The 26,610-nt window shown below is 44.8% G+C and overlaps 1 protein-coding gene across 1 annotated transcript in view; it reads right to left on the reverse strand.

The window, feature by feature from the left end:
• The window catches only part of LOC132397509 (mucin-2-like), an 85,093-nt gene that overhangs the window by 52,093 nt on the left and 6,390 nt on the right, over positions 1 to 26,610 (reverse strand). Inside the window, exons 3-5 of the mRNA XM_059976339.1 lie at positions 23,861 to 23,936; positions 14,495 to 14,690; positions 4,717 to 4,870 (exon numbers count right to left, since the gene is read on the reverse strand). Of these exons, the coding sequence (XP_059832322.1) occupies positions 4,717 to 4,870; positions 14,495 to 14,690; positions 23,861 to 23,936 (426 nt within the window). The remainder of the gene's footprint in view (positions 1 to 4,716; positions 4,871 to 14,494; positions 14,691 to 23,860; positions 23,937 to 26,610) is intronic.

Here is a 26,610-nt window from a genome sequence, read left to right on the forward strand (position 1 = left end):
TTTTAATTGGGATAATAAAAGACCAAGAATTAGTAAATGTCATTTACAAAAGTTGAAAAAGGATGGAGTTCTCACCGCCTAATCTAAGAATGTATTATCAGGCTGTTAATTTGCGGTATATGTCCTTTTGGTTATATTGGGTTAATAAAAATGATCGGCCAATTTGGGTAGACCTGGAACTGAGAGCTGTGAAACAGTTTTATTTAACTTCGTTATTAGGAGTTGCTTTACCTATACATTCAGCTAAAGTTGCTAATTTAAACCTATATCCTGTGGTTAATCACACTTTACAAATTTGCCTCCAGTTCCGCAATTTTTTAAATCTTAAAACATTTAAACTTTGTAGTATAGTTTATCGTAATTACTTTTTTAAACTTTCCTGGAGTGATTCAATTTTTTTACTTTGGAAAAATAAAGGTATTAATTCTTTTTTGGATTTATTTAAAGAAGGCAGATTGATGTCTTTTGAACAATTAGCTGATAAATATTCTCTCTCATATTCACACTTTTTACAATACCTTCAAGTTAGACATTTTTTACAAAAATATTTAAGTAAGTTTCCTTACATATTGGAGGCTGACTTGTTAGATACTATTATGAATATGAACCCTTCGATGAAAGGTTCTACTGGAAGAATTTATAATTTATTATTACAATGGGATAAGCATCCTTTACAAGATTAAACAGGATTGGGAGAAGGAACTCAATTTGACTTTTATATGGGAGGATTGGATTTGGATTCTGAAGCTGGGTAACTCTTCTTCGATCTATGCTAGTCATTCACTGATTCAATTTAAAATTGTACATCATTACCACTTGACAAAGGGGAGACTTTCTAAAATATTTCCCAATGTTAACAAGTATTGTGATAGATGTAAAACTGAGGTAGCTACACTGACACTTACGTTCTGGCCATGTTCTATATTAAAACAGTTTTGGAAGTCAGCCTTTTCGACAACTTCTAAAACAGTCAGAATCAACTTACAACCTAATAAATTGACTGTGCTTTTTGAAATAATTCCTCAAAATATCCAAGGTATTTCTGTGTCTGACCAATATGTTATTGCGTTTGTTACATTGATAGCTAGGAGGGCCATCTTGTTGAAATGGAAGGATATATCAGCTCCTACTTTGTCACAATGGTTCTCTCAAGTGATGCTGTGTTTTAATTTGGAGAAAATTAGAAGTCAAACCTTTGAACCTTTATTTGATTTTGAGAAGAGATGGGGTCATTTGCTCGTTATTATCATTTCAGTTAACTGATAGATTTCCTCCATGATCTAAGTGTAATTTTTTTTTGGATATATCTGTTTTTTTCTTGTTGGTGGTTTGATGTTTATTTTTAGAAGCTTTCTGTATGATGCATGGCTCCGGGGTTGTACCTCCAATGGGTTTCTTTCTCCCCCCCTCACTTTTCTTGCTTAGTAGGGTTTTCTTTAATTCACAAAAATTTTCAATCTTTAAGATAATTTCTTTCTTTTGAGGCATTGTAAGTGTTGTTACTTCGATGTACTTGTGCTATTTTTGAATAATAACAATAATAAAAAGATTTGAAAAGAAAGAATCTGTTGATGGCATCTCAGTTGAAGAAAAGTTATTGACCAGGAACAGCAGAATCAGAATCAGCTTTAATATCACTGGCATATGTCATCAAATTTGTTGTCTTCACAGCAGCAGAACATTGTAATACATAATCATAGAAAAAAACTGTGAATTACAGTATATATATATATATTAAAAACTTTAATTAAGTAGCGCAAAAATAGAAATAAATAAAGTATTGAGTTAGTGTTCATGGGTTGAATGTCCATTCAGAAATCAGATGGCAGAGGGGAAGAAGCTGTTCCTGAATCACTGAATGTGTGCCTTCAGGCTCCTGTACCTCCTTCCTCATGGAGACAATGAGAAGAAGGCATGTCCTGAGTGATAGGTGTTCTTAATGCTGGTTGCTGCCTATTTGATGCATTGCTCCTTGAAGATGAACAAAATTGAACACCTGGTTTGATGTTTGATACTCTGTAGTGTTCACTCGCTTTTTGCCATTTGCTCATTCTGTTCCCTGTTATTGAACTTTGGGTGCTTGATATTTGCTTGAACAGGTTCCGTGGTGTTTCTTTGTTTGGTGGCTGCCTGCGGGAGGACAAATCTCAGAGTTGTATTCTCTATGTGTACTTTGATCATGAATATGCTTAGCATTGTGAATGATAGAACCCAGAATTGATGGGAATGTGGGGAAATGTTTTAAAAAATGGTATTGGTGATGATCAGTGTAAACCTGGGAGAGCTAAAGGTCTGTTGTCTTTCTGTTTAGTATGGGTGTACTCCCATAAGCTTGTGTTGGCTGAGTCAGCCGAGATCATCATTGGTAATGTTACAGCTATATAAGACCCTGGTCAGACCCCACGGAGCATTATCTTCAGTTCTGGTCACTTCACTACAGGAAGGATGTGGAAACTATGGAAAGGGTGCAGAGGAGATTTACAAGGATGTTGCCTGGATTGGAGGGCGTACCTTATGAGAATAGGTTGAGTGAACTCGGCCTTTTCTCCTTGGAGTGACAGAGGATGAGAGTGTCCTGATAGAGGTGTATAAGATGATGAGAGGCATTGATCGTGTGGATAGTCAGAGGCTTTTCCCCAGGGCTGCAATGGCTAGCATGAGAGGGCATAGTTTTAAAGTGCTTAGAAGTAGGTACAGAGGGGATGTCAGAGGTAAGTTTTTCACACAGAGAGTGGAGGGTGTGTGGAATGCACTGTCGGCGATGGTGGTGGAGGCGGATACGATAGGGTCTTTTAACAGACTTTTAGATAGGTACATGGAGCTTAGAAGACTAGAGGGTTATGCATTAGGGAAATTCTAGGCAGTAGGTTACATGGTCAGCACAACATTGTGGGCCGAAGGGCCTGTAATGTGCTGTAGATTTTCAACGTTTCTGTGTTTCTATCATCAGCCATTATCTTAAATTTCAGGAGCAGAGATTGAACACATGGTATTTCGCTCTGTGTGTCAGAATCAAACATCTGACGCTGCATGAGGCCTGTGCTCTTGGTTTATTGCTGCTTTCCACAGAGAATTCCAACATTGTTACTTTATCTTTAATTTAGAAACTACCTAGCAACAAGAAACAACTCAGGAGAAATACCTGTAAACAAAGGAGGGGCCAAAAACCATTGACAGCTTTTTACAACAGTGTTGCAAGATATGGGTGGTGGGGTGAGCTATACGTCACTCCCAAAGGAGGTGTAAGGTGCTCCTTCCCTCCGCTAGCTTGCAGGTCACCCTCATGCAAGGTGTAGTACTTGTTTAGACTCTACCCCACCCCGCCGATCAGCGTCATAATTCTTAAACAGCCAGTGTTTAAAGTTTAGAATCTAGCTAACTCTAAAAGCTCCTCCAGTCTGAAAAGCCCAATTATACACATCCATCTCGCGGCCTTCCTTTGCCCCACAATTGTCAACATTGCATTCTGATGCATAATGTTTACCCTCCAGGTCTGTTTTTAACAAAATCTTCCTGATAACACACTTAATTGCGCTTCGCTCCTAAATACCAATTTCCTAAGCAACTAGATTTGTTTGACTAACTTCATCAATCAACATAAATCTATCAGGCTCTTCAAAGCACCTTTAGACATTATGTACCTGTAGGTTGCAGGTTATGTTTTGCATGGTAACACACAGTGGTTGCTCAATGTAATCTCTTTATTATCTTCTCTTATCAGTTTTTCATTTGATGCCATTTTATCAGTGTGAGCCAAACATAATCATACAATGACTGTCAAGATAACTAACTAAATTACAGTATATTAACAGTTATACTGTACAAAAGTACCTGAAGATAAATTACTTTTCAAGGGAAATGTAACACAACAATGAGTGCATACTTTTGGCCTTGGAACCAAATACATTCACACATTGTTGTCATCATCAGCGATCACTCACAAATGAGTATGATTCTATTCACGGTGATTGATCCGGTTACTTGTGAGTTGTGAAATGACTGAAGAGGCCGATCCATGATCCACAAGTCCGACTGCAGTGTTGGCAGGTGAAGGTAATTGAGGTGGTAGTGGATGTAACTGTTGGGCCTTTCCCCACTCTCTCCTTACGTTGAAGCTGCTTACACTCAGCGGCACAGTGGAGGTATTCTCCGAGCTGTGCAGCCCCCTCATAGACAGCCCTTCTCCAGCTTTCCCTATCCTGTGCAAGTTCTGTTATAGACCAGAAGCTTAGTGCTGGTCGTGATATTCCAATCTTCAAAAACCCTTTTACTCAGCCTGGCAAAAGCTCCACTCACGCAGCCTATTCTGTGATTCATTTCGAGGTCAGCATTGGCTCTTGAAGGAAGATGGCTGCCAAGATATAGGAAATGACCAGTGTTCCCCAGAGGGATGTTGTCAACTTGGATGGTTGAAGGTTCAGAAGCTTGATCTGGAGCAGGTGGTTGCAGGATTTACTTGGATTTTCTTGATGTTTAAAACAAATCCCAGGTATGCTCTGCCTAAAGCATCCATTATCAGAGTGAGCTACAGTGGTGTTGTTGTCTGCATATTGGAGATCCATGATGGAAGCAGTAGACACCTGGCTCTTTGCCTTGAACCTGTTAATGTTAAAGAGCAGCCCCGCTCCCCATCTGTCTGACAGAGAATCTGGACTGCCTATGGGAGGTCTTGGCCTGTGAGCTGAAGAATGGTTGCAATGAAAATGGCAAACAGACTTGGGGCAATGATGCACTCCTGTCTGACCCAGATCTCTGCCCTGAAAATTGCTGTTTCAGAGCTGTTGTTGCTGATGACTGTTGCACTCAAATCGCAGTGTAAGAACTGCAGGATCTTGAGGTATTTCTCCGGGCACCCAATTTTGGACAGTACCTGCCAAAGGACAGGACAATTTACAGAGTCAAATGCTTTTATAAGGTTTATGATGTCCATATAAAGTGGGAGATTTTGTTCCCAGACTTTCTCCTGCAATGACGTGCTGTAAAAATCATGTCAGATGTTCCCCTGGCTGGATGGAAGCCTCACAGACTCAGGCAGGAGATCTTCTCCCAGAGGTGAAAAACAGAAACATAGAAAACCAACAGCACAGTGCAGGCCCTTCGGCCCACAAAGCTGTGACGAACATGTACTTACTTTAGAAATTACCTAAGGTTACCCATATCCCTCTATTTTTCTGAGCTCCATGTACCTGTCCAGTAGCCTCTTAATCCTTTATCTTATCTTTATCCTATCGTATCCGCCTCCACCACCTTTGCTGACAGCCCCACTCTCTGCGTAAAAATACTTACCCCTGACATCTCCTCTGTACCTACTTCCAAGCACCTTAAAACTGTGTCCTCTCGTGATAGACATTTCAGCCCTGAGAAAAAGCCTCTGACTATCTACATGATCAGTGCCTCTCTATCAGGTCACCTCTCATCCTCCATTGCTCCAAGGAGAAAAGGCCGAGTTCACTCAACCTTTTCTCACAAGGCATGCTCCCCAATCCAGGCAACATCCTTGTAAATCTCCTCTGCACCCTTTCTATGGTTTCCACATCCTTCCGGTAGACCCCAAGATCCCCTTGATCCTCCACACTGCCAAGAGTCTTACCATTAATACTATATTCTGCTGTCATATTTGACCTACCAAAATGAACCACTTCACACTTATCTGGGTTGAACTCCATCTGCCACTTCTCAGCCCAGTTTTGTATCTTATCAATGTCCTGCTGTAACCTCTGACAGCCCTCCACACTATCCACAACACCCCCAACCTTTGTGTCATCAGCAAATCTATTAACCTATCCCTTCACTTCCTCATCCAAGTTATTTATGAAAATTATGAAAAGAAGGGGTCCCAGAACAGATCCCTGAGGCACACCACTGGTCACCGTCCTCCATGCAGAATATAACCCATCTACAACCAAACTTTGCCTTCTGTGATCAAGCCAGTTCTGGATCCACAAAGCAAAGTCCCCTTGGATCCCAAGTCTCCTTACTTTCTCAAAAAGCCTTGCATGGGGTACCTAATCAAATGCCTTGCTGAAATGCATATACAGTACATCTACTGCTGTACCTTCATCAATGGCCACACACTTAATTCCACGTTCCCCAGACAGTCCTTCCAGGTGAGGCGACACTTCACCTGTGAGTCGGCTGGTGTGGTATACTGCGTCCAGTGCTCCCAGTGTGACCTTTTATATATTGGTGAGACCCGACGCAGACTGGGAGACCATTTCGTTGAACCTACGCTCAGTCTGCCAGAGAAAGCAGGATCTCTCAGTGGCCACACATTTTAATTCCACGTCCCATTCCCATTCGGATATGTCTATCCATGGCCTCCTCTACTGTCAAGATGAAGCCACACTCAGGTTGGAGGAACAACACCTTATATACCAGCTGGGTAGCCTCCAACCTGATGGCATGAACATTGATTTCTCTAACTTCCGTTAATGCCTCTCCTCCCCTTGTTACCCCATCCATTTATTTATTTATTCCCCCTTCCTATTTTTTTCTCTCTCTGCCCCTCTCACAATCACTCTTTGCCTGTTCTCTATCTCCCTCTGGTGCTCCTCTCCCCCTTTCTTTCTCCCTAGGCCTCCTGTTCCATGATCTTTTCCCTTCTCCAGCTCTGTATCCCTTTTGCCAATCACCTTTCCGGCTCTCAGCTTCACCCCACCTCTCTCCGGTCTTCTCTTATCATTTTGGATTTCCCCCTCCCCCTCCCACTTTCAAATCTCTTACTATCTTTTCTTTCGGTTAGTCCTGACGAAGGGTCTCGGCCCGAAACGTCGACAGTGCTTCTCCCTATAGATGCTGCCTGGCCTGCTGCATTCCACCAGCATTTTGTGTGTGTTGCTTTGTTTTTTCCTGCCACTGCCTGTAAGGAGTTTGTACATTCTCGTTGTGACTGTGTGGGTTTCCTCTGGGTGCTCCGGTTTCCTCCTACAGTCCAAAGACGTACCGGTCAGTTGGTTAATCGTCCCATGGTTAGGCTAGGGTTAAATTGAGGGATTGCTGAGTGGTGCATCTTGAGGGGCCGGACGCACCCATTCCTCACTGTACATAATAATTTTTTGAGCGCCAATGGCACAAGAAAAGCAAAATGCGCTGTTTTGGAGCATTTGCACCCACTCTTTCTGCAGTCTGAGTCATTGGGAGATTGGACTGAGTGTATCTGGGCTTCATTTACCCCATTACCAGTTTCATCGGCCCACTGGCTTTCTCAGACATGATGATACAATGACCTGTACAACTTGTTTTAATTGTTTAATAACAGTTACTCCAGTCAAGACAGCACTGAGCTACAGTCTCCGTCGAAATCACAACCCAGACTCAGCTGTATTTTTAAGTTTGTAGGAATGTTTTCTGGACAGAAAGGGCAGTCAGGAGCATTTAGGGACAGTGATGTGGGGAAGTTACAGGTCAGATTAGGGTTCCGAGACAGGGATGTGGGGAGCTACAGGTCACGCCAGAGTCCAGACCTCCGCCATTCACCCAAAAGCCAGCAACTTGAACAGGTGAGGAAGGACATCTGTGGATGTTAGGCTGTCCCAGGATCAGATGGAGGCACAAGAGCTGGAGTTTGGGGCCTTGTCAGCGGCTAGGCCAGGGATTGATATGAAAGATCAAAGTCTGAAAGGTCAATCAGAAGTCTGGAGAGTGGAGAGAGACCTGACCTGCACTGGACTTGGAGATAGTTCATGTGTATGGGTGGGTTTTGCTGTTGTTTTGTTGCTTGGTGTGATCTGACGAGCATTGCCAGCACGCTATGTTGACATTGGAATGTGTGCTGACATTTAAGTGACGTCCCAACTTAGTTTTGTTGGTTGATGATGCAAACGATGCATTTCTCTGTACACGTGATAAATAAATCAGACTCTGAAAATCAGATCGAAAGGTTACAACCTTTCTAATATTGTAATGAACTCGGAAAACAGAACACTGACAGTAAACTCTGTTCGATTTAAATATTCTACAACCCCACCCACACCACCATGGGGCACTGGTTCTTCATCCAAGATAGCCTCCCAAGAAATGTTAGTGGAGAAAAATATGAGAGCAGACAGCCCTCCATAAAGATGGAGCCTTCATTGGACAGACAAGCAAAATTCAAGGAATTTGGAGGTTTTAGGCTGTCAGGATACTGGAAGCTTAACCGTGAAGAACCTCCAACAAGGAAATACTGTGTTAGCTTATATAAATTAACAAGCGTTTGGAGCAGACCGACAGAGTTGAGTAATATTTAAGAATAGGAGTGTACTGTTATACAATGAACAGTAAGGTATTCTAACTGATAAGAAATGTGTGGAATTCTCATTTATCTTCTGAATCATAGCTTTTGCACAATCTATGATTGGGGAAGGCATTCTTGGTTGAAGCAATAATCTCATCCTGTCACGAGGTGTGCACTGGAATAAGAGCCCAAGTGCGGGGGAAGTACAAACTCTGATGTAGTGAGGACAATGAGAGTTTATTTACAATAATTCCAAAAGAGCACCGGTGGTTCGGCCGAGCAACACCATGAGAAGTAACTTTCTCAGAACTAGAACCCCATGATGAGCACTAATCCACTTAAATAATATAAATTACACAGAATCCCTGAGCCGATCAAAATAAACTTAACAAGTTTCAACAGAAAGGTCCTGAAGACCACATTACAAAGAGCAAGTTGCTCGAGAAAGAACTCTAAATGCTTAAATATCATTTAACAACAATTAACCAGTTCAGGAGCTCTAAAACCCTCAGAGCCCGATGCTCTCTAGCACCCCGCAGAGGCCTGAAGAACTCATTTAGGACCCCACCCGCCACCCCCAGCCAACCACTGCCTATGGATGGCACCTGATGGCCTAGGGAGACCTGAAAACTCAAAATCCAGGGATGATTCAAGAGACCTGGAAAACCCAAGAGTAAGGCCTGGGGATCTCGAGAGGGATACATGGGTTCCCCGTGAGACAAAAGGACCTGGAGACCTTAGACTGATAGACCAGTGAACTTCGAGAGAGTGAGAGACTGGGGAACCGTGAGTGTTCCCAAGAGGAGTCCTCGAGATGGGGAGAACATTGAAAACAACCTTCGAAACATTGAGGGAAGTCCTTGGGTAACCTGGAGTGCCATGGGAAACCTTGAGAAGCTTGGATGCTTAGGCTGGGAAAAGGCTTTGAGACTCAGGGCCTTGAAACCCAGAAGTCAGCCCTTTAAGACAAGAAACTCAAGACCCAGGGAAGGATCCTGGAAGGAGCTTGCTCACAGTGTTTATTCCTTCACTCTTTTTCCAGAGGCAATTAGGAGACTGAAGGCTATGCTCACAATTTTACAGATTAAGACCATAAAACATAGGAGAAGAATTAGGGCATTCAGCCCATTGAGTCTGCTCTGCCATTACACTATGTCTGATCCCAGAACCCACTCAACCCCATACACCTGCCTTCTCGCCATATCATCTGATGCCCTGACCGGTCTGGAAACTATTATCAACTTTAAATATACCCATGGACTTGACCTCCAACACAGTCTGTGGCAGAGCATTCCACAGATGCACTCTTCTCTAACTTTAAAAAAATCCTCCTTACTTCTGTTCTAAAAGATCGCCCCTCAATTTTGAGGCTGTGCCCTCTAGTTCTGGATACCCTCACCGTAGGAAACATCCTCTACACATCCACCTGATCTAGTCCTTTCTATATTCAGTAGGTTTCAATGAGATCCCTTCACATTCTTCTAAATTCCAGTGAGTACAGACCCAAAGCTGCCAAGCACTCCTCGCATGTTAACCCCTTCATTCCTGGAATCATCCTCATGAACCTCCTCTGGACTCTCTAATGACAACACATCCTTTCTGAGATATGGGGCCCAAAACTGTTGACAATACTCTAAGTGTGGCCTGACAAGTGTTTTATAACGGCTCAGCACTATCTCCTTGGTTTAATATTTTAGTCTCCTTGAAATAAATGCCAACATTGCACTTTCCTTCTTTACCACAGACTCAATCTGTAAATTAGCCTTCTAGGAGTCTTGCACAAGGACTCCTAAGTCCCTCTGCATCTCTAAAGTTTGAACCTTCTCCCCATTTAAATAAGTCCTGCTGTAATCGCATTGCTTCCTCAGCACTACCTACCCCTCCACCTATCTTCATATCATCCGCAAACTTTGTCACAAAGCCATCAATTCCATTACCTAAATCATTGACAAACAATGTGAAAAGTAGTGGTCCCAATACTGACCCCTGAGGAGCACCACTGGTCACTGGCAGCCAACCAGGAAAAGCACCTTTTTTTCCCACTGGCTGCCTCCTGCCTGTCAGCCATTCCTCTATCCATGCCAGCATCCCTGTAACACCATAGGATCTTATCTTGTTATGCAGCCTCATGTGTGGCGCCTTATCAAATGCCTTCTGAAAATCCAAGTGAATGACATCCACTGCCTCTCCTTTGTCCATCCTGCTTGTTACTTCCTCGAAGAACTCCAATAGATTCATCAGGCAAGATTTCCCTTCACAGAAACCATGCTGACTTTGACTTATTTTATCATTAGTCTCCAAGTACCCCGAAACCTCATTCTTAATAATAGACTCCAACACTTTCCCAGCCTCTGAGGTTCGGCTGACTGGCCCGTAATTTCCCTTCTTTTGCCTTCGTCATTTCTTAAAGAGTGGAGTGACATTTACAATTTTCAGTCCTCCGGGACCATACCAGAATCAGGTGATTCTTTAAAAATCATGACCAATGCATCTATTATCTCTTCAGCAACCTCTCTCATGACTGCACTTAACCTGCACTTAAGGGAAAATGCCAAGAATAGATCAGTTTACGATCTCAGGGCACAATAGGTCTGTGCTATGGATTCAATGTTATGCTTTTCCTTAGTGTAAAGGCGAAAGAAATAATTGTCACTCCAGGTCCAATGCAGCACAAAAATTATCTCAGTAAGATAAAGAGCACAATAATTTTAAAAACACAATAAATATGAGTACATTAAATAGCTTGATTAGATACACAGATTGATTGTAAATCCATAAAGTGATGTTAAGCACAGGACCGTCTGTAGGTAAAGTGACGCTAACAGGAAATGATAAAGCTGTGGTGGTGGATGTTGTGAAGGGGTGGGTTTGTGGGTGGGGGTGCTTTCTGCTTGGGGTAAGTATCTGGTTTTGAACCTCGTGTGGATGCTATGTAGCCTTCTCCCTGATGGGGGTGTGACAAACAGTCCATGAGCAGGATGGATGAGATCTTTGATGACATTACTGGCCCTCTTTCTGAACCTTTCTGTACATATCTCATTATCGGTGGCTCGGCTGGTGCCGGTGATCTGCTGGGCAGCTTTGGCTACCCATTGCAGAGCCTTCCTGTCCGCTGCAATGCAGTTTCTGTACCGTGCAGTGATGCAACATGTTAGGATGCTCTCTCCTGTGCATCTGTAGAGATGGACATAATCCAGCTCTCTTCAGCCTCCTCAGTAAATGGAGGCATTGGTGAGCTGACCTGGCCGTATAGGATGTTCTAGGAGCATGAGCGGTTGAGCGAAATGTGCACTCTCGGGAGTTTGAAATTGCTCTCAGTTTCCACTACTGTGCCACTGATGTAAAGAGGGGGTGTGGGTGGTGCAAGTTCACCTGAAGTGGATAACCATCTCCCTCTTTGCCTGGCACCAGGCCTCGAGTTCTTCCATCTTCTCTCTGTAGGCCACCTCATCATTGTTGGTGATGAGCCCCACCACTGTCGTGTCATGGGTGAACTGAACAACGTGGAGATTGTTAGCTCTAAATTCCTTGGTGTTAACATGTCACAAAACCTATCCAGCATGTAAGTGTCATCACAAAGAAGACACAACTTTCCTAGAAGTTTGAGTAAATTTGACATGTCACCAAACTCGAGAGTATCCTGGCTGGTATGGAAACACTAATGCCCAAGATGAAGAGGCTACAGAACATGCAGGACATAGCTCACTCCACTACAGTCACAACCCTCTCCACCGTCGAATACATTAACAAGGAGCATTGCCACATGACAGCGGCATCTGTCACTTGAGAACCCCACCATCCAGCCATGTTCTCTTCTCGATACGATCATCGGGCAGGAGGTACTGATTGCAAAGAGCAGGTTTAGAGAGTTATTACCCTACAGTCCACCAGCTTCTGAACTGGCATGGGTAACTTCAACCACTAAACTGATTCCACAACCTACAGACCCACGTTCAAGGATTCCTTACAACACATACTCTCATTACTACCTTTTTATTTGCAAATATTGTCTTCTTTTGCACACTAGTGTTTGTCAGTCTGCCTGTTTATGTATAGTTTAGAGTAAATTGTAGTATATTTATTTTTTCCTTCTATGAATACCCACAAGAAAATGTATCTCAGGGTAGAATATGGTAACACATAAATACTTGGATAATTAAATTACTTTGAATTTTGAACTTGGCAACCTGCATAAGGTTTTGAATAACACACATTGTGTGTGGGGGAATCCCACTCATACTCGAGTGCTGGTCCAGTTAAATCCTGTGCCACTAATAGCTCACGGCAGTACTACTTACTTACAGAGTTTATAAACTTTCTCAGTGACCGCATGCATTTCCTCCAGGTACCCAGTTTCCTCCCACATTCCAAAGATGTATGGGTCAGGGTTAATGAGTTGTGGGTATTCTATGTTGGCGCCGGAGGGTGGTGACGTTTACTGGCTGCCCCCAGCACTTCCTTGGACTGTGACGGTCATTGATACGTTTCACTGGATGTTTCACGTTTTGATCTGTATGTGACAAATAAGGGATCAGCCATGATGAAATGGCAGAGCAGACTCGAGGGGCCAAATAGCCTAATTCTTCTCCTATGTCTTATGGTCTATATAAAGCTAATCTTTCATCTTTAACATTGTAAAACAGGAAGCTATTAAATATGGGCCTGTGCAGCTGCTAAAGAACTAGTTGTCACCTTGGGTATGTTAGCCTATGACAATAAACTTGGGCTTGGTGTCATTGTCAGTCAATGGCTGACCACTTGTCTTTTTGAACGTTTTTCAAGGGTGATGGGATGTACCCAAAAGCCTGTGATAGTGGAAACAAGCAACGAATGTCTGGTAGTATCACTAATGCGAGACTGACGGTACTGAAACTTTGGCAGTGAAGGTGGTACACGATCTTCATCAGAAGAGGCACTGAGTACTCACAAAGTGCTGGAGGAACCCAGCAGGCCAGGCAGCACCAATGGAAAAGAGTGGATAGTCAATGTTTCGGGCCATGTCCCTTCATCAGGACTGGAAGAAAAGATGAGAAGTTGGAGCAAGAAGGTGGGAGAGGGGAGGATGAAGTACAAGGTGGTAGGTGAAAGTGGGAGATGGGGACGGGTGAAGTAAAGTGCTGGGAAGTGACAGGTGAAAGAGATAAAGGGCTGGAGAAGGCTTGAATATAGAAACTGAGACACAGTTTTACAAATTGTTGCTTGTCCATGCTTGAAGTGTTGAGAGCAGTTCAGGTGCCACGCTGTTGGAATTATGGGATCAAGTTAGAGGGTGCAGGAAATGTTGCCAGAACTGGGGGGCTTACATTAGAAGGAAACACTGGGAAAGATGTGACTGTTTCCCATGGAGCAAAGGAGGCCAAGTGTGACATTTTAGAGGTTTACAAAATTATGAGGGGTATAAGTGGTGGGGTGGAGATACGTCTCTACCAAAGGAGGTGTAAGGCGCTCCCTCCCTCTGCCAGCCCTCAGGTCACCCTTGAGCAAGGTGACCCTGCTTAGCTTTCCCCCCGATCAAGGTCACATGAAGCTATGGGAGCAGGTGGTGGACGGTCGTACGAGCAGCCGGTGCAGATCACAAGTCCTGGTTGTGTATGGGAGCAGGTGGTGGACGGTCGTACGAGCAGCCGGTGCAGATCACAAGTCCTGGTTGTGTATGGGAGCAGGTGGTGGACGGTCGTACGAGCAGCCGGTGCAGATCACAAGTCCTGGTTGTGTATGGGGGCAGGTGGTGGACGGTCGTACGAGCAGCCGGTGCAGATCACAAGTCCTGGTTATGTGACCACTGATCCCAGGCTGGCAATCTCTGAAAAGTATTGATAATGGCTGGGGTCACCCATCTTGTAAGGACACTGTCCAGAAGAAGGCAATGACAAATGACTTCTGTAGAAACATTTGCCAAGAACAATCATGGTGATGGAAAGACCGTGATCGCCCACATCATATAACGTTGCACATAATGCTGAAGTCATACAACATGGCACATAACGGACAAATGGATAGGAAGTGTAGATTGATGGTCTTTTTCCCAGGTTAGGCAAATCTAAAACTAGAAGGTACAGGTTTAAGGTGCGAGGGGAAGCATTTAAAGGGGACCTAAGGGACAATTTTGTACTCCAAGATTACAGTGGATATATATATGGAGTGAGCTGCCAGAGGAGCTAATAGACAATGGATGTGGGCTTCACAGGCTGAGCCAGCATTTAATAGCCCATCCCTAGTTGCCCTTGAGGGGGTGAACTGCCTTCTCAAACAGCTGCAGTCCATGAGGTGTGGGCATACCCGCTCTGCTTGTAGGGAGGGATTTCCAGGAAGCAGTGATGGAAGTGTGGTAGATTTCCAAGTCGGGATGACGAGTGACTCGCAGGCCAATGTGCAGTGGTGGCGTTCCCCGTCTTTAGCTGATGGAGGTCGTGCCTTTGACAGGCGCTGCTTGCTGCTGCCACTCTGCGATGGTGGCGGAGTGAGGGAGCGGCTGCTGAAGGTTATAGGCAAAGGGGATTAGCACAGACAAACATCTTGGTCAGTAGGAACCAGCTGGAGAGAAATGTTTGCTTTTGTGCTGGATAACACAGTAAATTTCTGAATCACGATGGACAGAGTGTAACAAAAGTCCCCGTGATTAATTGCTAAAATGCAAGTCCGCAGCAGGTCAACACATTGAGTAACGCAGGCCTTTACTTTCCAGAGTGGGAAATGAGAGGTCATGTGTACATAGGGCACCAACAAAGAAAATCAAAAGGGATCTGATTGGCGTGTGAGTGAGATTAAGTTGTCAATTCATTGTATAAGAAAGGCAACAAGATTGATGAAGTTCCTCTATTCAGAGTCAATCACATTAATGGCCTCCATTGTAACACCAAAAAAAACATGAGTAATCTCATTAAAATTTACAAGATTTTCATCAGAGCAGTGGGTGGGGGGGGGGGGGGTTTAAGGTTTTTTTTAACCAGAAAAGATTTTGCAGTTGCTGGAAATCTTGAGAGACACACACACCCCCACCCCGAGGAACTCAGCAAGCCAGGTAGAATCAATGGTGGGGGGCGAATAAACAAAACTCTTTTTCAGGACTGGAAAAGGAAGGGGGGACGTTGCTGGAATGAAAGGGTTGGGGGAGGGCAAGGAGCACAAGCTGGCGGGCGATAGGAGGGGGAAGTTGGGATAGGGTGCACGCGGTAAGACGCTGGGTGGTGACAAGTGGAAGAGATGAAGGGATGAAGAAGCAGAAATCTGAGAGGAGAGGTCAGTGGGCCAGGGAAGAAAGGAGAGGAGGGGAGGCACCAGACAGAAGTGATTGGTAGGCAAGAAGAGAAGGGGTGGGGCATAGAAAAAGAGAAAAGTGGGAGGTGGGGGAAATTACTGGAAGTTCAAAAGATTAATGGTGGCAGTGGAGGAGGCCACAGACTGACATGTCAGGATAGGAATGGGAAGTAGAATTGATGTGGGTGACCACCAGGAAATGCCACATTTTGTGGTGGGCAAAGCAAAGTGCCCAGTCTGCCCAGCCTGCCCAGCCTATGTCAAAGGTCACCAGTACAGAGGCAGCTGTACCGGATACAGTGGACAATCCTGACAGGCTGGCAGGTCACACCGAAGGACTGTTTGGGGGGGACTCTGAATGGAGGAGGGGGAGGATGAGTAGGGGTAGGTGTAAGTATTGGAGGGATATTGGTGGGAAGGGAGTGACAGAGAGAGCAACCCCTACAGAAAGTGGAGTGGGAGGGAGGGAAAGATCCCATTGGAAAAGGCAGAAGTTATGGGGAGTGATGTGCTGGATATGGCAGCTCGTGAGTTGGTAGAATACAACAAGGGGATCCCTATCACTTATGATGGCAGGAGGATGGGGTGAAGGTAATACACGCGTGAGGGCAGTATTGACAGAGATGGAAGGCAAAACCCATTCTTTGAAAAAGGAGGTTATGTTTGAGATTGGAAAGCCTCATCCTGAGAACGGATGCGACAGAGGCTGAGAAAAGGGATAGCATTTTTACATGTGACAGGGTAGGAAGAATGATATGGTAGTCAGTAGGTTGATTTAAAAAAATCTCAGTGTATAGACTGTCTCCAGAGTTGGCGGGAGAGAGGAGTGCTGCCTAACGTCTTCAGTCCCTCGGGGATTTTGTGTGTGTTGTTTAATATTTTCTGGTTATTCAGGGAACAAATGGTTATGGGGGTAGTGCTGGAAAATGGCTCTGGGGATTGGAAATAAGCTGTGATAATGAAGTTTACTCCAGTCTGTTTTTGTGATATTGACTCCAGAGTACTCTTGTTTCCCTTAAACAAGCATCATGCAGTTTGGTTTAATGTTCTTTCTGAGGACAATACAGGTACATCCAATAGTCTCAGTGCTTCACCTGCACCATAAAATGGAATTGTTGTGTTACCCATAACACCTGACTCAGGAGACTACCTACTAACGTGAGTAAGAGGGTGAGGCACAAAGAAGATTCCAGCTTGGGCGGGGGCTGATAATCAAATTCTTCTGTTGCAAGTTGCCTGAATCACATACTTAACTGGTAGAGTTTTCACAAAGGCTGACTGATAAAGAGTTAAAACCTAATTAGTGTCTTGCAAGATGCCCTGTAAATCACGTAGGAATAAGACGGCCATTTCTAGTTTTTATCAACAGAGCAATTCCATTATTTAACTACTCAAGGTCAACAGAGTGAGTAAAATGGAATGAGAAATTCGCACAGAATTCTGGTTAGACTGGTCTACTGAGGGAAGTCAACAGTCAACGTTTTGGACTAGAAGCCTTCATTAGGACACTTGAGGGATTCCTGAATCTTGATGAAGGGTTTTGGGCCAAAACATCAACTGTTCATTCCCCTCCATTGATATTGCAAGACCTGTCGAGTTCATCCAATATTTTAGACGATAAAACCATAAGACATAGAAGCAGAATTGGGCTATTTGACCCATCGAGTCTGCTCTGCCATTCAATCATGATCCATTTTTTCCCTCTTCATCCCCAATCCCCGTAACCTTTGTTGTCATGGCCAATCAAGACCTGCCAATTTCTGTCTTAATATATACCCAATGACCTGGCCTCCACAGCTGCCTGTGGTAACAATTTCCACACATTCACCACGCCCAGGCTAAAGATATTTCTCCGCACCTGTGTTTTAAATGGCTGCCCCTCTATCCTGAGTCTGTGCCCTAGATTCCCCATCCATGGACTATATCCTTTCCACATATACTCTGTCTAGGCCTTTCAACCATCAGATGGTTTCAATGAGCTCTCCCCTCATCCTTCTGAATTCCAACGAGTACAGGCCCAGAGATAACGGATGTTCCTCATATGGTAACTCTTTCATTCCCAGAATCATCCTTGTGAACCTCCTCTAAACCCTCTCCAATGCAACCACATCTTTTCTAAGAGGAGGAGCCCAAAACTGTTCATGATACTCAAGGTGAGGCCTCACCAGTGCCTTATAAAGCCTCAGCATCACATCCCTGTTCTTATATTCTGAAATGAATGTTAACATTGCATTTGCCTTCCTCACCAATAACTCCACCTGCAAGTTAACCTTTAGTGCATTCCGCACAAGGACTCCCAATCCCCTCTGCATCTCAGATTTTTGGATTTTCTCTCCATTTAGAAAATAGTCTGCACATTTACTTTGACTACCAAAGTGCATGACCATGCATTTTCCAACATTGTATTTCATTTGCCACTTTTTTGCCCATTCTCCTAATCTGTCTAAGTCCTTCTGCAGCCGTCCTGTTTCCTCAACACTACTTGACCACCCCCCTCCCCCACCAATCTTGTTTCAGATCTCCAGCATCTGCAGAACTTGGTGTTGACGGTGCTGGACCAGGTGACACTGTTGTGTTCTGGCGCTGCTGGAAATGAGTCTCTCACAGGAATCCTCCCCATCCACGACTAGTCCAGTCAAATATGACAAACAAGAGAAAATCTGCAGATGCCGGAAATTCTTGCGACACACACAAAATGCTGCAGGAACTCAGTAGGCCAGGCAGCGTCTAGGGAGAAGAGAACAGTTGATTTTTCGGGCCGAGGGAAAAACAAGGAGCCCTGCTAGAAGAGGGGAAGAGGGGAGGGAGCAAGACAAGGTGAGAGGTGAAACCGAGAGTGGGGGAAGGAGTGAAGTGAAGAGCTGGGAAGTCGATTGGTGAAAGGGATAAAGGACTGGAGAAGACCATGGAAGAAAGAAAAAGGGGTAGGAGCACCAGCAGGAGATGATGGGCAGGCAAGGAGATAAGGTGAGAGAGGGAGAAGGGGATGGGTAATAGAGAAGGGGGGGGTTCCATCGACTACACTGTCTATGTTCCAAGCCTACACTGGTGACTGTCCCCCACTTTTCCTTCGCTACATCAACGACTGCATTGGCGCTGCTTCCTTCACCCATGCTGAGCTAGCTGGCTTCATTAACTTCACCTCCAAATTCCACCCTGCCCTCAAATTTACCAGGTCCATTTCCTACACCTCCCTCCCCTTTTTCTATCTCTGTCTCCATCTCTCGAGACAGCTTATCTACCGGCATCTATTACAAACTCACAGACTCTTACAGCTACCTGGACTAAACTTCTTCCCACCCTGCTGCTTGCCCTCCTTCAAAGAAAGGTGCTTCCCTTCCTCCACCATTAATGTTGCCCTCATACGCATCTCTTCCATTTCACACACGTCTACCCTCACACCATCCTCCTGCCACCCTACCAGGGATAGGGTTCCTCTTGTCCTCACCTACCATCCCACCAGCCTCCGTATCCAGCACATAATTCTCCATAACTTCCACTATCTCCTACGATCCCACCACCAAGCACATCTTTCCCTTCCCCCTACTTTCTGCTTGCCACAGGGATTGCTCCCTACGTGACTCCCTTGTCCATTTGTCCCTCCCCACTGATCTCCCTCCTGGCACTTATCCTTGCAAGTGAAACAAGGGCCACACCTGCCCCTACACCTCCTCCCTCACTACCATTCAGGTCTCTAAAGAGTCCTTCCAGGTGAGGGGACTCTGTTGGGATCATGTACTATATCCAGAGTGGCCTCCTGTACATCGGTGAGACCTGTCATCGATTTGGAGACCACTTCACTGAGCACCTATGTTCCATCTGCCAGAAAAAGCAGGATCTCCTAGTAGCCATCCATTTTAATTCCAATTCCCATTCCAACATGTCAGTCCATGGCCTCCTCTACTGTCACAATGAGGCCACACTCAGGCTGGAGGAGCAACACCTTGTATTCCATCTGGGTAGCCTCCAGCCTGATGGTATGAACATCCAGTAATGCCTCTCCCCCCCCCCCTTTTTTCTATTCCCCATTCCCCTTTCCCTCTCTCACCTTATCTCTTTACCTGCCCACTGCCCCCCTCTGGTGTTCCTCCCCTTTGCTTTCTTCCATGGCCTTCTATCCCCACCTATCAGTTTCCCCTTCTCCAACCGTGTATCTCTTGTACCAATCAAATTCCCAACTCTTTACTTCACCCCTCCCCCACCCTCCTGGTTTCACCTATCACCTTGTGCTTCTCCCTCCCCTCCCCACCCTCTAACTCTGACTCCTCATCTCTTTTTTTCTCCAGTCCAGATGAAGGGTCTCGGCCCGAAACGTTGACTGTACTTTTCCCTAGATGCTGCCTGGCCTGCTGAGTTCCTCCAGCATTTTGTGAGTAAGCACAATATGAAATGCCACCTAGTGGCCATAATGTGCAAGTGCAGGTTCCAGGCAACCACCGTAACATCTTCCAACTACGCAGGTGAATCATGTTGAGTTAGAATTGAAACTGAAATTGGCTTGGTGACATACCAAACTTCTCAAACCTGGTGGTGACATACCAAGTCTCCTCAAGCCAAGAAAACATGTCTTGGAAACTTAGGGTGATTTTGTTGTGTCTCAGAATCAGAATCACTTTATTGCCAGTATTAAAACGTAACAGCATTGATAGTGGTTCAGTGCCAAGTACAAAACATAGGACAATATCATAACAGACAACATGGTAGCAACCAACAGTTTACAAGACAATAGTGCAAACATCCCTGAGCAATCAACAATTATCAGAATGGTCACACGTGCTAACATCAATAATCAGACTGAAAACAATGTGGACAAAGGGACAGGCTCAGTAATTATGATCAGAAGGCGGACAGCGGGATGTTGTGCAGGGACAGTCAGGGTCTTACCCCTGAGTGAGTTCTGTTGAGAAGCTGGATAGCTACAGGAAAGAAGCTTTGGAGATGACCTGGTGGTGATGGACTTGTAGCGTCTCCCTGATAGCAGTCTGGTAACTAGGGGACTGCTAGAGTCAGTAGAAATTGTTTTCGGCTCTTTTCTTCAGTCTGGCGATGAACAGGTCTTTTAACGTCAGTAGCTGACGGCCAGTGACCTTCTCTGCTGAGTGCAACCAGGACTTGGAGAGGGAGGAGGTGACGGGAAACCTAACGGTGACGGAGATGATCACAACAATGGCTGAGTAAAAACTCAACAGGACACACCTTGAGATTTATCCTAAGCTGGTGCAGGAATAACAAACTCTGCTGGAATTTCTTCGAATGTAATGAGCTTGCCCCACTTGAGTGTATTGGTAATGGTGTTACCCAGAAGTCTGAATGATTCAACCACAGACATATCCTGACTATTAATTTCTGGAGGGGGGGTGCAGGTTGTCAGTGACTGTCAATTCTCATTTCCACCATCTTGATAGCACAGAACTCCAGATATTTACCGAACTTCTGCAGGTGTACCGGTTGCATCAATTGCAATGTGCAGAGATGCAAGAGGCTGCAGAGAGTAGCAGGCACAGCACAGGCCCAAGTTATCAACAAGCGATAATCTGAAAACATGAGGTCCTTGAAACTGAGTCCATACATTGTGGGAACAGTTCAGTGATGGGGCAAGATTACTTGAGTGAAGGTATCCCCTTTGATTCAAGAGCCTGGTTGTTGAGGGGGTAATAACTGTTCCTGAACCTCATGGTATGAGTCCTGAGGCTCCTGCACCTTCTTCCTGGTGGGTAGCAGCAAGAAGAGAGCATGACCTGGGTGGTGGGAGACCCTGACGATGGATGCTGCTCTTCAGCTACATTTTGTGTAGATGTGCTCAATGTTAGGGAGGACTTTACCCGTGATGGACTGGGCCGTATCTACTACTTTAGTAGCATTTTCCTATCAGGGGCATTGTTGTTTCCATACCAGGCTGTGATGCAGCCAGTCAATATACTCCACTAGATATCTCTTTAAATATTTTTATTAGTTTCTGCATAAAGGGATACAGAGTACAAGAAGATATATAAGTCAAAAGAAAAAAATGAAATAGTACCAAATACATTGTATTAAAATACAGTTACCATCACAAAACCCTGCATTAATAAAAATTAAATTAAATCAAAATATTAAAATATAATAATTTTGTTGTACAGAAAAAGAATCTAAACCCACTATAAAGTCAGAGCTGTTAGGAAAAGCAAGAAAAAAAGAAAATTAGGTAATAAATTAATGGTATTTGCCAATCTGTACGCTCCGAATACAGATGATCCAGGATTTTTTGAGTGTTTTTTTTTGTTTTTGCCAGATTTGAGCCTTTACTCATTGGTGATGGGAGGAGATTTTAATTGTTGGCTAGATCCACTTCTAGATAAGTCATCCTTTACAACAGCAACACTTAATAATCAGCTTTGTTTATTCAATCTTTTTTAATGAAATGCGGTATTATTGATATATGGTGTTTCTTACATCCACTAGATAGGGAGTATTTGTTTTTTTCTCATGTCCATTATACATATTCCAGGATTGATTACGTTTTTTATTGATCATCAAATGATTCCTTTAGTTCGTTCCTGTGAATACAAAGAAATTGCTGTTTCAGATGATGCTCCGGTAATTTTATCTTTAAATCTCCCTCGTCTTCCTCAAATAAACAGATCTTGGCATTTTAATTTAACTTTGTTATCTGATAAAGATTTCCTAAAATTTCTGGAGAGACAAATTATTCTTTTTTTGAAGAGAATACTTCTAGTCTTATTAGTTGGGATGCCTTTAAGGCTTTTATTAGAGGTCAAATTATTTCCTATACTGCAAGAGTCAAGAAAAAAGCTAGAAAAGATAGAATAGAGTTAGCTAATCAGTTAAAACAATTAGAACAAAAATATGCCTTGGTTCCAGATCCTGCTTTATATATAAAAGGTGTGTTGAAATCCACTACAGACCTCCCTCGTTGAAATCTATAGAAGTTTGTCAAAGTTTTAAACGTCATGTGGAATCTTTGCAAACTCCTAAGGAAGTAGAGGTGCTACCATGCTTTCTTCATAATTACATTTTTGTTCTGGGCCCAGGACAGGTCCTCTAAAATAATAGCAGCAAGGAAGTTGCTGACCCTTTCCACTGTTGATCCTCTGAAGAGGGCTGGCTCATGGAACTCTGCATCTGCCATGGACCTGTTGCTCCTGTAGGAAAATTATGTGCCCTTTTGTTTGGACTACCGAAGCTGAGGCTGCTTTTGCAGAGCTCAAACAGAGGTTTACGACAGCTCCCATTTTCATTGCACCTAACCTGATCTTCTCTTCATTGTCTTCATTTCCTCAGACGTCAGAATGGGTGCAGTTATATCTCAACTGACACCTTCAGACAATAAACTGCACCCGTGTGCCTTTCTTTCCAGACGAGTATCCCTGGCAGAGGTGAACAACAACACAGGAAACAGAGAGCTGCTCCCAGTCAACTTAACTCTGGAGGAATGGCGGCATGGGCTTGTGGGGCCAAGAACCCTTTCATCATTTGGACAGATCACAAGAACCTGGCTTATATTCAGGAGGCCAAGATACTGAGTTCCTGGCAGGCTAGGTGGTCTCGTTTCTTTAACAGATTTAATTTTGTCCTTTCGACCAGGATTGAAGAATCAGAAGAAGATACTTAGTCCTGTCAGTTTGATGAACCAGAACGAGAGGAGCAGCCCACCATTTTGTCCCAAACCAAGGTGATAGCACCAATTCATGGTTAGATTAACAAACCCGTTCACAATACCCAGCCACAAGCGGAGATTCCTCAGAATGGCCCTCCAGGTCCGCTGTTCATTCCTAGTCTCAGCATCTTCAGTGGGGACATGCATTGAGATTGACGTCTCACCCAGTGATTGCCAAGACCCTCAAGTTCATTAGGATAAGATATCGGTGGTCTGGAATGTCGAGGGAGGTCTGTCAATATGTGCAAGCATGCAAGGTGTGTGCCCGGAAGAAGGAGCCCACACCCAACCTCAAGGGCTCCTTCACCCTTTGCCAGTTCCGGGCAGACCATGGGCGCTTATCACCGTGGACTTTGTCACAGGACTCCCTCCTTCCGTGATAACTATTCATTGGTCTTTTTGAAGGCCAGCGAATTCATCACCTTGCATTGACCACCATCTGCGGTGGAGTCGGCCAAAACTTCCAGCGGACATTGTGTCAGATCAAGGTCCACAGTTCATGTTGCGTTTTCGGAGGGCATTCTGTAAGCTGACTGGGGCAGCAACGAGTCTTTCCTCTGGGTTTCACCCCCTGTCCAACGGTCAGATGGAGCAAGTGATCCTGCAAGGAATTAACCCTAAGATGCCTGGCCTCAAAGACTCGACGAGTGGTGTGCCTATGATGTAGGCAGAGGTTGCCCACAATGCTTTATGACATTTGGCACATGGGCTGTCCCCTTTCTAATGCCAACTTGGGTATTCTCCGCCACTCTTCCCTAAGCAGGAGGTCGAAGTTGGGGTTCCTACGGCCAAAGATCTCATCCGACGCTGCAAGGAGAGATGGAATAGGGCATGGCAGATTCTGTTAGCTTCTACCCAGAAGGCTGAAATAAAGGATAACCACTGGAGAAGATAGAGACCAGCTTTGCTGCCTAGGCAACAGGTCTGGCTGTCGACTCAGGATTTGCCTCTCTGGGTGGAGTCCAGGAAATTGGCGCCAAAGTTCATTAGGCATTTCATAATTCTCAGGAAGGTAAACCCAGTGGCTTACACCTTGCAGTTCCCCAAAACCCTCAAGATCAATCCCACCTTCCATGTTCCCAAATTCAAACCCGTGAACACTAGCCCTTTAGCCCCTCCACCACCAGTCCCACCCAGGTTTGTCGATGGGGAGCAGGTCTTCACCATGAGAAGAATTTTAGAGTCACAAACTGTAAGGGGTGATTGGCAGTTCCTTGTGGAAGGATTTGGACCCGAGGAACGGTGCTGGGTGCCTGAAAGGGACATCTTGGATCTGGCTCTCACCCATGACTTCCACCATCATCTCTCTGAGCAGCCAGGGCCGTCAGGAGTCGGCCATAGGGCCAGGAGTTCTGTTACGATACATACCCAAGTGCACATGCTTCCGGGGTTTAGACGCTCTTACTCTCTGGAAAACGGATAGCTGGACCAGCCCTTTTAAAAATTCAGGATCGTCCCGCTAATTGGCGATCATGCTTTGAGCACCAAGAACTGAGTATTCAAAAAGCACCTGAACAGTGTTCAATCGTAAGCCCAGCCAGAGATTTCATCCAGGGTTTTGTTTCGTGCTCAGTTCTCCAACCGGTTTTATTCCGTGTCCCAATCCTAGCCTCAGATGCTCCAGCAGTAAATGACAGGATACTCTGAAGTGTGAAGGAGCAGAGGGATCTGGGGGTACATTTCCACCGATCCCTGAAGGTTGCTTCACAGATAGAAAGGGTAGTTAAGAAAGCCAATGGGGTGTTAGCTTTCATAAGCCGAGGGATAGAGTTTAAGAGTCGCGGGGTAATGATGCAGCTCTATAAAACTTTGGTTAGGCCACACTTGGAGTACTGTGTCCAGTTCTGGTTGCCTCACTATAGGAAGGATGTGGAAGCATTGGAAAGGGTACAGAGGAGATTTACCAGGATGCTGCCTAGTTTAGAGAGTATGGATTATGATCAGAGATTAAGGGATCTAGGGCTTTACTCTCTGGAGAGAAGGAGGATGAGAGGAGACATGACAGAGGTATACAAGATATTAAGAGGAATGGACAGTGGACAGCCAGCGCCTCTTCCCCAGGGCACCACTGCTCAGTACAAGAGGACATGGCTTTAAAGTAAGGGGAGGGAAGTTCAAGGGGGATATTAGAGGAAGGTTTTTCACTCAGAGAGTGGTTGGTGCGTGGAATGCACTGCCTGAGTCAGTGGTGGAGGCAGATACACGAGTGAAGTTTAAGAGACTACTAGACAGGTATATGGAGGAATTTAAGGCGGGGGTTTATATGGGAGGCAGGGTTTGAGTGTCAGCACAACATTGTAGGCTGAAGGGCCTGTACTGTGCTGTACTATTCTATGTTCTATGTTCATTTGGGTCCAAACCATCCTCGTTAAGGATTCTCAGCACAGGTTCCTTCTCCAGACGTCATTTACAGCTTGCTGCCAGTGGATGAGATGTTGTTGTGGCACCACTCAGCTAGGCTTTCAAGCTCCCTCCTGTATTCTGATTTATCACCTTTGATTTGGCCAACTATAGTGGTGTCATCAGCAAATTTGACTATGGCATTGGACCTGTGCTTAACCACACAGCCATAGGTGTAAAACAAGCAGAGCTGGGGGCTAAGCACACAAACTTGTGGTGCTCCTGTGCTAGTGGAGATCGTGGAGGAGATGTTGTTGCTAAGTCAAACTAACTGGGGCCTACAAGTCAGAAAATCGAGGATCCAATTGCACAAGGTTGGTTTGAGGAGGGCTTGGAGCTTATTCATTAGCTTTGAGGGGATGATAGTATTGAACGCTGAGCTGTAATCAATAAAGAGCACACTGATGTGTGCATCTTTGCTGTCCAGATGTTCCAGGGTTGAGTGAAGAGTCAATGAGATGGCATCTGCTGGGGATCTATTGGTCCAGTAGGAAAATTACAGCAGATCCAGGTCACTTCTCTGGCAGGTGTCATTGGTGAACACACCAGCCGGTTGATCAGCACAGGTCTTTCGTACTCGGCCAGGTGCCCTGTCTAGGCTGAACACTCTTCATGGGTTTTCCTTTCTGAAGGCTGCTTGCACGTCGGCCTCAGAGATTGAACTCACAGGATCTTGGGAGTTTGTGATAGTTCCTCCATGTTCCGATGGTCAAAGTGAGCAGAGAAGGCATTGAGCTAATCTGGGAACGCAGTCCTGTTGTCACCTATGTCATCTGATTTAACCTTACATGACATTCACGCCCTGCCACTACAGTCAAGCATCTTTCATTGATTCAAGTTCACTCTGGAATTACCGCTCTGCCCTTCTGGGATAGTTCTTGAAGTACCTGCCCAACCCTGATTACCACATCAGAGTGGGATTCCATGGATCCACCATGTACTTGTCTCTGATAGCGTCTTTGCCTTACTTTGTGTAGACTTCTTTTCCTCTCTCTAGTCACTGTCCAGAAGACACGGGAGCAGAATTCATCCATTTGCCCCATCAAGTCTGTTTCACCATTCCATCATGGCTAAATTTATT

The sequence above is a fragment of the Hypanus sabinus genome, chromosome 7, assembly GCF_030144855.1.
Source record: "Hypanus sabinus isolate sHypSab1 chromosome 7, sHypSab1.hap1, whole genome shotgun sequence".
In the NCBI taxonomy this organism is placed as follows: Eukaryota; Metazoa; Chordata; class Chondrichthyes; order Myliobatiformes; family Dasyatidae; genus Hypanus; species Hypanus sabinus.